Genomic DNA, 13,297 nt, shown 5'->3' on the forward strand with positions numbered 1-13,297 from the left:
ACTTTTTAAATGATATTTACAACAACCTCACATCCTAACACTTTGTTACGAGGAGTTGCTGGTTAAATAAGCCTAACATTGGACTGGTCCACTTGCCAAGAACAGCATTAGCATTTTAATGTATCTTATTTCCTGAGCTAAGACAGATCAAGCCCACTACAAATATGGTACACGCAGTTGCCAGAGGAAAGGTTAATTTAATCTCTCTACTATGACTTCTGCTAGTTGAAAGGGAATTAATTTCAGCCCACCTCTCTAGTAGACAATAGAAGGAACTAAAGGCATTAAACACAGACAGATAAATACCTTAGATACAGAGAAAAAACAGGATTTTCATGGAGGTACACATTAGAGACAGTTCCACAACTGGTTCAATCCTGTATTACACAAGCACAGCCAGCTGCATAATTAAGGAAGAACTTCAGTCTTTTGAGATGAGAAGAAGAATTAAACCTATAAGGGACAGAATCACACAATTGTGTGACATTCGGAAGACATGTCCTGGTGCCACAGAAGGGTGGTAGAAAAAAGGTAATTAAACTATTCACATGGCTAGATAAAATTCACTGTCTGTGATCACAATAGAAAAAAAATCTAAAGTGCAGTATAACCCATAATCTCAAAAATTGCTTGGACTATATAATCTATGCCATACAACATCAAGTAGCTAGAGAAACATGTACAGTAGGATAACATTTTAGACAATAATCTGGATAGTTTCAAGACTAGTCACCATATCAAAACTTTAAAAAAATTAAGCTTTTGAATATACCCTTTTCCCTTGGCATTTCTCATAGACTTAACATTTTACATTGCAGAATTTGACATATTACAAGGTACAGATTTTGATTGCTTCCATTTTGCAGACTTAGTAATTCAGAAGGAAAAATCACAGCCTACTATTGTATATTTCAGCATTTCCTTATGCCAGCTATAATTAGTGGCAAAGACAGGATGACAAAACATTGAATTATTGTACACTTTTACAGCAAATTAACTGCATCTCATTCTCCCTCTCCCCCCCTCCCCCCCTGCTTTTTTTTTTTTAAACACTGGACAATCAATGCACAAAGGAACTTATTTACATGGAACACCATCACATTCATCTTTGTTGATCATCTCATGTAAACACCCAAAAATGCATGGCTGATGAAGAATGGTGTATATACTTAGAAGGTAACGAACGGATGATGATCAGTCACTATGCAGAGTGTAGTAAAAGGAGAATAACTAACAAAATAAGTTATAATGGTAGGTTTTCACTTTCTACAACTGAATAAAGATGTAACAAACAGTTTTGTGTACTTGCAGTTAGAAAAAGGACTTGGTTTAGAAGAATTTTTTTTAGAAAGTACAAAGGTGAGGCTTGTTAAATAGTTGAGTAACTTGAGTCTGGTTGCCTTATTTTACCATTTTTTTCCTACACAGCTAACAGCATCATCACACCGCTTTAAGCTGTAGGAAAGCAAAACAATTCTAATTGTTGTATGCATCAGTAGTAATGGCAAGCTAAATATTATTTGTTCTTTCTGCCTTCATACTACAGCTTGATATTCAGATTCTACCTGGAGTACGTAGTACTGACAGTTAACAAAAAATCATGCCATTTCACAAATGGAGAATATTTGATTTAAATAATTTCAATTAATAGAAATGAGGTCTCTAAAGTGTGTGTGGGAGGGGGCTGGGGGGGTTGTGGTTTTGGGTTTTTTTGTTTTTTTGTTTTTTTACAGTCACTTGTTCCATTTCAACCACATATTAAACTGGCCCTTAGAGATGCTGAAGATTGCTTTCCTTACTAATGAGATTATAGCAATAACTGCTTATTTATACAAATGGAAAGACCTGTTGCTGCCAGACCTATGTCTATCCATACTAAGTTGAATGGTAACAAGGGCCTGATTCAGTGAATTATTGGTGCTTCATTACCATTTTATGCTTGCAAAAATACTGAAATGTGTTAGCATTTCACATGCATATTGTATCAAGGACATTGCACTGATTCACTACCATTATACTTATAACTCCAAAAATTAGGTTTCCCTGTAATTCATAAACTCAGGACACTCTGCACATAGTGCCACCTAAAATATATTGTAAGAAAATAAAACTGAGAAATATGTATGCCAATTCTTGCAATGGAAAATACATAATTTTGACACCCAGTCCACCCCCAACCTAAAAACATTTATGAAACTCAAAATTCAATGTTTAAAGAGATATTTAAATCTGAGAAGAAAACTGGAATGAAGAAATGTACTGTTTAGTAAGATAAAGTATAATACATTTTAACTAGGTCAGTAGTTATTCATTTGAAATAACCTATAATTAACATTGGATTTTTAAAAGCTTAACAGCAACACCAAGGAATGAGGTATGTAAGTTTTTAGATATCACATCAGACTTTCATTTTATGCAACTAACTGTATTTCACAACTAGCATCTTACAAAATAGACAGTACCATTGTGCCTGTAGAAGTACTGCATTAAAAACAGAAAAATACATTACTACAAGAAACCACCAAACATCACAATTGTCAGGGGCTACAAAAATCCATTACTTTTGCTGTTATGAGATGTTTTAAATGTAGGTAATATTTTAGGGCTGGATTTACTACCAAAAATTCTATCCGACTTTCATACTGGCCCAAAAATATATTTTGAACAAGAGAAAGATAGGAGAGAATCAATAAAGTGGGCTTCCTTACTACAGAAGCCAAATGGATTTTTGTATTGAATCTGAACTTATCTTTTAAATCTATACATGGACCTTTGTGCATCAAAAACATTTATTGGTTGTAAACAAAAATGCAAAATCTGTATTCATAAAAATATTTTATTGGTAATTTTACATAATACCAGATGGGATTGTAAATATTTTTGCTCTATATTGGTATATTGCTAAATGCATAAATTTTGACAGTTTATGCCAGAAAATAGGGTTATTTTTTTTCTTATGATTGATGCAATATTAAATATAGGGCCAAATCAAGATCTAGTAAATTGAACATAAAGCAATAGCATTATTTGTTATTTTCTTACTCAAGTGCACTATTTAATATTTCTGTTCTGAACTGAAAATTGACTATGACACTGTGCAAGTCTGTCAAGGGATGACTACTGAGCAGATATGAGAACTGCACTTTTAAGTTATTTTTAAAGCTTTTTCAAAATTTCAGATTTTAAAATTACCTTCAGTCTTTTTGCCAAATGCTTATGTAGAGATTCAATATGTTAATTATAAAACAAAGAATACCAGTGTAAAATGACAATGTAGTACTGTATCTGAATTATAAAGCTAAACAATCAATGCTTCAAATATGTTTACTATTTTACTTGTAAACATTACAGTAAGTGTCTTAAGTGTGAGGATTGGTAAAACCAGCAACATAATTCAGTAACAGTAATCTAGTAAAATGTGTCAAACATTGGCAAAAATTCATACAAATGTTTTATTTAATAACCATTTTCCTATTTAACCACACCAAGTACCAGCAGGTGTTTTAAGAAGATAATCATTATGAAAATTCTGTTGCAGCAATAGCTGATTAAGTTGATCTTTGACTTGCATACATATAACTATGGTTCACAATTCTCAAATACATATTTAGGCAGCTTGAACGATGTTATAAAAATTTAAATTCAGTACATGCCAATAGTAGAGAATCCAAAAATTGTGTTAGAATTCACTAAACTAAAAGTGAAAATGAACTTACCAATAACACTGTATAATGAACATTCAAACCACATTTTCATGGCACCTTTAAATGTGAAAATCAAAAAGTTAGTCTGAAATGCAGCATATAAATGCAGCATATACATCATTTAAATTATTTTATTCTCCGGCTTCACTTCATTTTTTGTAAAACTGCATAAATTATTCCAATAAACATATTAATTGTGCCTGGGTAATCTGTCATGAAAATGTGGTAATTGTTGGCAGAAGTTGTATATTTGCATGTTTTGAAGAGAAGAGACTAAAGAAACTGGAGAAAATAAATTTTAATGAGATTCTCCATTCAATGATGAGGCTTCTCCTCTGGGTGAAGACGACCTGGACATTCCCCTCTCTGTATTGTCAGAGCTAGAACCACTCTGACTATGCTGATCCGCAGAAGCAGCACTGGAAGCAGGTGGTGACTTAGTTTTCTCCTTAAAGTCTGTTATAATGACTGTCAGATCTCCAACGGTAACTTCCAAATGCTGGGCACTACTTCGATCCACGTTTTTCAATCTTGGCCTAAATAGAACAGATAATCAAATTAAAAGCATCCACATATCACAATATTTTTTCCTTACACCTTTAAGTTTACCATACTTTGGGGAAAAAGTTTAATTCGGTTATGTATTGCACATAGCAATTTTATTAATACGTAAAATAAGAATACGCCATGTAGCTAAGAATGCAATACGGAAAAGTATTTTACGTTTTTCATAAAAAAATCCTCACTGAAATTCATGAAGAAAAATTATAGGCAAAACTTTTTACACTTCTTCATAATTGCATAAACTGAGGCCCACAGAATTGTAAGACCATAAAGCTATTTTCCACATTCTGAGGTTTTATTTATTTAAGAGTTGCTAGTTTTTGTGGCTGCAAACAAATGTTAAAAATGAAATTTGGAGTAATAACCACGCCTGTAGATAACCAAAGCAAAAGCTCTGAGAAGTGCGGACTCCTCCATTCATCTCAGTGGGCATTAACACTTAGGATTTGATAGCTACAAACCCAATCCCATGTCCTCTAACTAGCTGTGTTTCAACTTCTGCAGTTAAGTTAATGTCAAATACAAATTTTGCAGGATATTGAAAATTCTAAATATGAGGCTAGGCATAAAACAAATTGAATTTGATTTCAAAATTACACAAAGAACACTATTCTAACTGGGCTAGATTTATGGAGGTACCTAATTCTGAGATCCCTGGTGTACAATATATTTGTAAAATGGATGGGCATCTATGCAGTATGAATACAGGAAGACGTGCCCCTAACATACTATAACTGGAGTTCCATGCTCCACAGAACTACAAATGTTTTGCACTCTATTCTACTCCTCTGTCTTCAAGGTGCTGTTGTAGCAGGTGATCTAAGTATGAAACAGTTCCATTTATTAACTTTTTTTCCAAGCCAGGTAGAAAAATCGTAGCACCAGGTAACAGATGAAATTATCAGCAAATAAGAACAGCGCAGCTCAAATAGAGATTTAAATATAATTTTTAAATGATCTATTTAACCTCCTCTAATTACATCAGTTAAATGGTTAGCTGATAACACAGCAGCTCTGCTAAAGCTCCTGCTGGGTGCCACTTCCAGAGCCCTTTGACTGGGGGTGGGTGGGAAGAGATGGGGTACAGAACAGGCAGACAACACAGCTCAAAAGTCCTGTGCTGAGAAGGAGGAAGCACCTATGAACAACCACCTAATAGCTTAACTGACAAGTCGTTAGGCCATCCACTGTTTTCCTCTTCAACCTCATAGGCTATAGATACTAGTTCCCTTCAGCCCTCTCACTCCTCCTCCCGCTCCTGCCTGCCTTGCCACTTTCTGGTTTCTGCTGGGGCACTGTGTGGTTTCCCCTTTTCTCCCCTTTCCCTGCCAGACTGAGCCCCACTCCACCCCACCCCACACTAAATGATACCTGGTTATCACTGGGCTTATTGGTTAAATGATTAATAGTTTAATCGTTCACATTCCTAAACCCAACAAGCCTCTTAAACTGAACTATACAACCTATAGTTAACTGACTCCGCAACTTTTTCCAGGACAAACTTGGAAGTAAAGAAATTAACAGAAAACAGCATGATTTAGTGGTGTGTTCTTAAAGCCAAATTCTTACCCCACCCTCCACATAGATTTATAGCTCTGACAGAATTAGAACCAGGGTAAGCCAACACTCCTCATGCATTCATGTTATGGAGATTTGCGGCAGCATTAGAATGGCCACTGGACCCCCTCTAGGACAGAAGTGACAATGCTGAAAAATGAACTGATTTGTTGCTCCATGATGTAGCAAGGAAAGGAAAGATTCACTATTACTAACCCAAATGGGCTGAGAGCTAGAAAGGGATTTTAAGTCTTACCAATTAACCAGCAGTATGTGTACTGTTTTTATTATACTCATTTCTAGCAGCAGCAATAATTTTCCCCCTCTTTGCTTTATTAAATAACCCTCTTAAACCATGCAGAGTAGTCTCAATCAGTAACACTATAGCAACTTCAAGTACAGTATTGCTTTTGCTTCTTTGTGTTATTTGAGTATGTGTAATGAAACCACTCATCTGATTTTTGCTATTTTCAGTAAATTCTGAGTCCAGCGGCACTTTACTCCAAGTTCCCTCTTTTATATTGCTACCATTTTTTCCTGTGTCAACCTTTTTTCAATTCCCACATAATAAGACTTTTGAATTTTCAATATTCCCATACAATGTTTTTCTCATTTCTAAACATATCATTTAGGTTCTCTTCCCATTGACAAAATGAATTCCAACAACGGCTTAAATTCTAGCCAACACAAACATGCTAGTTTGGGGGTGTCTTCTTTCATCTTACAATCTTTTCTAACCCCTGGACAAGCCCAGAAATCTCATTTCTTCCAACACATAAGAAATGTCTACTACTTTTCTGTAGAGGTGATCCCACAGAATCTTCCTAGACCAAGTTGTCCTCCAAAAACATTAAGTGATGCCATTTCATTTTTTCTCTTCCTCCTAATTAGATTGCATTTATTGCAGTCTTTTGAACATTTTAGTTACATATTTTGGACTAAAGTACATTACTTGTGGAGCATTTGGGACAAAACTAACTGCTTATATCTTGCTGTGCATGTTTTTTCTTCTAGCTGCAAACTGTTCCTGCTTCATAGCAAAAATCAAGGCTTTGATGGCTGTTTCCTTACTCTGTCATTTCAGATTGGTATTCTAAGAATCCAGTATTTCTTCAGTAACCCAGATTTACTAAATTGATTTCTGTCAATAGGTAATTTCTTAGCCTTACTATTTCATATTTATTTAGCCTCATGACTCTGGTGTAAAAAAAAAAAATCAATATTTAGCCTTTGTATCTCACCCCCAAATTCAGTATCGTGACTAAGAACACTACTATTCTGCTCTTCAAGAAACTGATAGCTTCCCCTTTCCTGTCCATTTCTATATGAAGAATTGCCACCCTCCTCTTCCCATTTACTGAAACTTTGCATGTACATGTACTTGTTGTAGATGCAGATAATTTTTATGTACGAGGAAAACTTTGTCCCCCTTTAATGCCAATATCCAATTCTCTCTTGTTCTCACTCTCTCCACTCTGTTCCCGCTAGTCAAGATTAAAAACGTCATGTTCTTCACATTACCTAACAACTTCCTAACAATGAAACGTCAATGTAATTATTTAGTCTGATTTTAACAGGTTTATAAGCAGAACTAGCAAAGCCGGTGAAAATTCATAACATTTAATATTTTTATGAATATCACAAACATTTAAATTATTTTACCTGGTTTTCTTATGACAGTTCTTTTTGCTAGCTGTTTCCTTTTCAGATTTTTCCTTTTCTACTTTGTCTTTTTTCTCTTTCTTTGATTGTGTAGGGGGCACAAACTGTTGGGTAACTTGTTGTGCAACCAGCTGAGAGACAGGTCGAGGTTTCCTGTGTGCACATATATATTACTTCAGTTTCATAACATCAGTCTTATACTCTCTTTGTTTCAGTTATAAAAGCAACAATATCCAATATAAAATGCAACACTAAAACTTATCAAACAGCCAGTTTTCATAACAACAAAAATACCCGATTCAGACCCAATATATGCTACCTATTAGCCTGTTGATCTATCTCCTCTTATGTTGTCTCTAAAAGAGAGACGCATATTAAAAGGATTTAGAGACAGGGCAACATGCCCAAAAATGTACATATGCAGACTGTTACACACCAAGAAAGTGAGTTCACATCTTTCACAGAGAATGCCTAGACAGCTGCCCTCTTGCTTAAATTAAGAGGGGATCCTAGTTTGAGTACCTCTGCTTACAGTAACTGAACAATAACACTAGAGGAGAGAATTGATCTTTCAGGTAACCAGTTGCAAGCCACTGTAGGCTTTACAGAGTAAAATGAACTCCTTCAAGTCTACACATAAATTTACTGACTGAAATTGTAAATCATGGCAAATAAATCACAATTTATTAATTATTTTTTAAAATCTGATTCTTCGTTAGAAAAAATATGACAAATGCATTAGGATGCAAGTGTTTGGATAGTGATACTCCTAGATGTGGCCATGAAAACTTCACACAAGCCATCCATCAGAATATACAGATTTATCAAAGTCAAAATGCTCTGTAAAATGAAATATTTTGATGGAACTCCCCACATTTTCAAGTTTATACTGGTTTAGAACAAAGACAATTTTGAAGTCTCCAAATCCTTTACTAAACAGAATTTCCAAAGCTCTAGGTATTCCTTAGAAATAAAAGCACAAATGATAAGCACTGTGGAATAGTATTCAGAAAATATGTTAAAATTGTTTTAATCAGTCTTTAGATTATATTGGCTTTCATGCAGACTTATAAAATGTGTCTATTCTAGCCTGCAGAATCACACAAATGGCATTTGTTGCTTGGGTATAGTAGTAAGTGAAATAGCAAAAGCAGAATATCAATGTAGCTGCCCTTTAGCAAATTATAGTGTACTCAGTAATGCTTTTAACAGTTAAGTACATACTATCAAGTTGAGCAAGACTATAAAGTGTAGGAAAGACAGTTAGATGGAACACAGGAAAGTATGGACTGTATGGAAGTTTTACATTAAAGGCTACAAAATTGGTACTAGAGAAAAAAATATTGTATATAAATAAATCTTAGGTTCAACCTTTAAGAGAAAAACCTTAGCTATCTCGTACCAAGTCCTGGAGTTAAAAAATACCAATACAGCAGATACAAAACTGGCAAAAGATCAAAGGCCATCAATAGAACTACTAAAAGATAATACATGGTAACCGAGAATAATTTGGTGTCTTGCCTATCAAATGAAAAAATGGTGATTTTATAAAATAAGACTAATTTCTAGCAGTGTAGGAAATAATTTTGTAGTTGGAGAAATAGGAGAGAGATATCTCAGAAGCTGCTGGGCATGTCTACACATACACTTTAATGCACATTAACCTATTTCAATGTGCATTAAAAAGGTGTCACTAAACAAACTGTGCTCTTTAGTTAATGCACATTAAGACAGGCTAGCTAATACACAGTTTCCTAGTACCTCACAATGGAAGTACTAAATTTAATGCGCATTAACAAAAGGGACGTGCCCACTGAAGAATTTGAAAGAATTCTTAGACATCTCCTTAAAGTCTTGGGCTGGAAGTAATTTCAGTTCCCCACACAGGAGATTAGTTTTTATTAATAATGCTTAAAACATCCATTAAGGATGAGTATCGCATCGTATGAGGCATTGTTTTTACAATTTGAAAAGAGAGAGACAACCCCGCCCCAGAGTTGATGGGTGAGGGTCATAATAATGACAGAGAGAGAAATGAAGATCAAGGTGATGAGGAAATAAAAATCAAAATATTCAGTGTCCTCATAGTGACTGGAACCCCCACTATGCCTACCTCTTTCCTTTAGAAAGTAAGTTTGACAACAGGTCAGATATCCACCTTTACCCTGTCCACTCAAATTATATTTTGCCTCAAAAATCTGCACAACTTCCTCTGTGTAACAGACACACACCTTACTAATAGGGGTGCACCAATAGATTTTTGGGGCCGATACCGATAGCCGATTTTTAAGGAAGCCTATCGGCCAATACTGATCCGATTTCTGATACAAGCCCAGAAGCTTGGAGAGAGCCGTGCAGCCATTAAGTTTGGTGTGGTGGAAGGAGAAGGGGGAAGAAAGGGGTGAGGTGGGGACAGATCAAGGCCCCCGTGGTGGGGCTGAGGCTGGGGCAGGGACAAGCACTGCCCAGCTGGGACAGGGCGGGCAGAGGACAGAGCTGCAGCTCATCCAGGGGGTGCTGGGAGGCTGGGAGCGCTTGTGTCACTGCGCACTGCTCATCTGGGAGCCAGCTGTCCAGCACTCAGCTGCTTGTCTGGTGGCTCCCACTGCTCATCTGGGAGGGAACGGGGGGGAGGAGGTTGTGTACCTCCTAATCTGCGTGGGGAAGAGTGGGGCAGGCCAGGAAGAGCCCCACACAGCCCTGGCCCCAGCCTGCCCCACACAGATCCGGGGGCACCCCCCACCCCATGCCCTCCCAGATGAGCGGCGGGAGCAGCCGAACAAGCGGGTGAGCGACAAGTGGCTCCTGGATAAGCAGTGCGCAGCAGCAGGAACCGCCCCGCTCCCCCACATTCACTAGATGAGCCGCGGCTCCGTCCCGCTCCCACTGGGCAGTGCTTGACCCAGCCCCTACCCCATTCCTCCCTCACCACAGGGGCCTTGAACTCCTCCCCCTACACCCCTTCCTCCACACAAGATTTATCAGCTGCACGCAACTCTCCAAGATGCCAGGCTGTGCTCCTCGCTGCCTATGTGCCGCGCTGCGGCTGTGCACGCAACACAGGCATTTATCACCCAAATTATCAGCCACATCACGTCAATTTCCAATACGATCAATTTTCTTTATATCGGTGCTGATCCAACATCGGACTGATGCATCAGAGCACCTCTACTTACTAATTCTCAATAGAATATAAGAGAAATCCTCCACCTGTATAACATGCAATACTGCATTTGTTGTCAATAATTTCTAAAGCTGTGCAACAATTAAGGCATCTACATCCCCATTAAAAGACAGCAACCATATTTACTACCAAAACTTTTTGCTTTTTACTTTCTAGAATACCCAGTTATTTCAGTTTCTTTAAAAAAGTTACAATAAAGAACTGATGTCACACTTTTATTTATTCTTTCTAGTGGTTAGCTGTTTTCTTAGCTACAGAGCTGCAATCCAATACTTTGCAGGCCATGTAGTATAAAAGATAAATTTTACTGTTGATCAAGTTTTAAACCAATAACACAGCCTATGACTTAGCAGTAGGTCAAGTCATGTCCTTCAAGTATAAAAAGAAACTGTGAAGAAAAATACTATAAAGCATATAAAAGGGAAAGAAGAAACCCCTTCTGCAGCAGAAAATTGGCTTCAGTCATTGCCAGAATATCCATAACACTTTAAATGATAAATTTCCAAAGGTGTAACTAGTTAAAGACTACATAGTAAGTGTCATTTTTGGGATAAGAAACATGTAGAATTTTAATATTTGTCCATTAATTTATTTAAACAACTGAGTCCCATAAGCATTGTGAACTTGTTCATTTGGACTATAAGGACAAATTCATGTTTATGGGAAAGCTTATAAAATAGCTTCTATTGATATTTTTATTTTCTGATGAAATTACTAGTTTGTTCCATTGTACACTCAACCCTAAAAAAAGGAGAAAGCTTCAAATGTTTACCAAGAGCCATCCTTACCTCCACAGCACTACTTGAGATCTGGCAACAGACCTGGTTCTCAGATCAGAGATCACCATTCAGTGAAGCACCACAAGAAGGTTGTTCAAGGAAACCAAAGTACGGATTTGTTTACATAATGCCCATGTAAAGAAATGCACGGAAGAAAAAGTGAAATTACTAATGATTGAGACAATGGCCAAATAGGCACACATGCTATTACATTGGGTAAAACTCCAAGCTCTTCACAACAGAGACCATTCATTGTGCCTCTGGGCATTCCCATAATACCAATAATTAACTGGCTTGCCTAAGTGTTCTTTCTAGGGCTAATACATGATTGTTCTTCACAGTGGCATCAGAGCCCTTTATTGTCTCATTCTTCACCCTCTTCAATCACTGCTCCCTTGTTCATAATGAGCCATTAGTTAGACTTGCACCTAACTTCATACAGTACCTTTACCCATTATCTACTTCTCACACTGCTGTCAGGATCCTTTCAGAGACCTTTAACATGATTCTTTAAAAATGAAGAAAATAAACATTTCTGCAATGAAAATAAGAATGCTAATGCAGTGTCTGAAATATACTTTTGCTGCTTTACCTACACATCCCATTTAAAGTTATGAATAATAACACCACGCAACCTAGCCTTCTATTACCATACAGGTGCTTTTCTCGGGGACAGGGGTAGGCCAAGGGAGGGAGGGATGTGTGTGTGGGGGGAGGGGGGGGGAGGAAGGGGCGGGGAAGGTTGTCATTGCAGGATTTGTTTGAACAAACACATGCAACATTGGCATTCTCACTAAAAGCAAATACATAACGCAAGGGAGGTGGTAAGATTGTTACGTAAAATGCTATATATAAATACATCACATACTGAATAAGGGGTACCTCCATAATGTACTATTCCTAAGTGGATTTTGGAATGATTTGTTCTATTGTGCTCTAAAATTTGTTACCTTTATTCATAGCTCAGCATCCCTTTATTCTATCAGAGTCTCCTTTTCCTAGCCATTATTTGCTTCCCTCCTTTCTATCCTTACTTTCCCCCTCAAATTCTTGAGCTTCCAAGAGATGACTTGCAGCTGTTAACCAGGGAGGATTGTAATGGCTGCAAAGGGTACTAGCTCTCTAAGCACTTGTATGTCCTATGACAAAGAATGGATATCTTAATGACCATCTTAAACATAATTATGCTAAACATACTTCTAAGATGGTCAGTAACTTTTTATACGAATAGTTGAAGGGCATTGGAAAAAATGCCAAAATAGCGGATGGGCATTAAAAGATATTGCCACCTAACATATCCAGTAGAAGCTGTTAGCAGAAATAACAGGTCTATACATCTTGAAGAATTCACAATGTGTAATGCAACTGGGGATCCAGATTGGTATGCATTGTGAGTACTCCGTCACATTCTATTTCTTTCTTTTTTTGATCAAGTAGTAGTAATGGTTATTTCCTCAAATCATCATCTGTGCGCATATATCCCTTATGTACTAAAAAGCCCAGAGGAGGAAAATCTTAGTCCTGAGAAATCATATAAACTTGACAAGACTTTAGGGGGGTGTCTGCACAAAACAATTACTGCAGTTGCCTAATTTGCTCCACAGTAAATATCTTGGCATCTACACGTGCAGCCCCATTAGGCTGGAGTAAACTAATTACCATATTTTATCGCATATAGCTCACGGGTTATACAAGTTTTTACAAAAAAATGGATGGGTGTGGGCTATACAAGGGCACGGGCTATGCACAGACTATTTTTCGAAAGGGGGCCAGGGCGGGGGGTGGCGGCGCAGGTGGGCCGCAACGGGGCCTCGCGCTCCGTCTCCTTCTCGCCTGGGGGCACCGCC

General features: G+C 37.2%; 1 protein-coding gene across 1 annotated transcript in view; it reads right to left on the reverse strand.

The window, feature by feature from the left end:
* Positions 1–889: 889 nt before the first annotated feature.
* Positions 890–13,297, reverse strand: part of YAF2 (YY1 associated factor 2) — a 22,948-nt gene continuing 10,540 nt past the window's right edge. Inside the window, exons 2-4 of the mRNA XM_006015912.3 lie at positions 11,460–11,585; positions 7,488–7,640; positions 890–4,240 (exon numbers count right to left, since the gene is read on the reverse strand). Coding sequence (XP_006015974.1) covers positions 4,003–4,240; positions 7,488–7,640; positions 11,460–11,518 — 450 coding nt within the window. The 5' untranslated portion in view covers positions 11,519–11,585 and the 3' untranslated portion in view covers positions 890–4,002. The remainder of the gene's footprint in view (positions 4,241–7,487; positions 7,641–11,459; positions 11,586–13,297) is intronic.

This window comes from Alligator sinensis, unplaced genomic scaffold (genome assembly GCF_000455745.1).
Source record: "Alligator sinensis unplaced genomic scaffold, ASM45574v1 scaffold147_1, whole genome shotgun sequence".
Lineage (NCBI taxonomy): Eukaryota > Metazoa > Chordata > Crocodylia > Alligatoridae > Alligator > Alligator sinensis.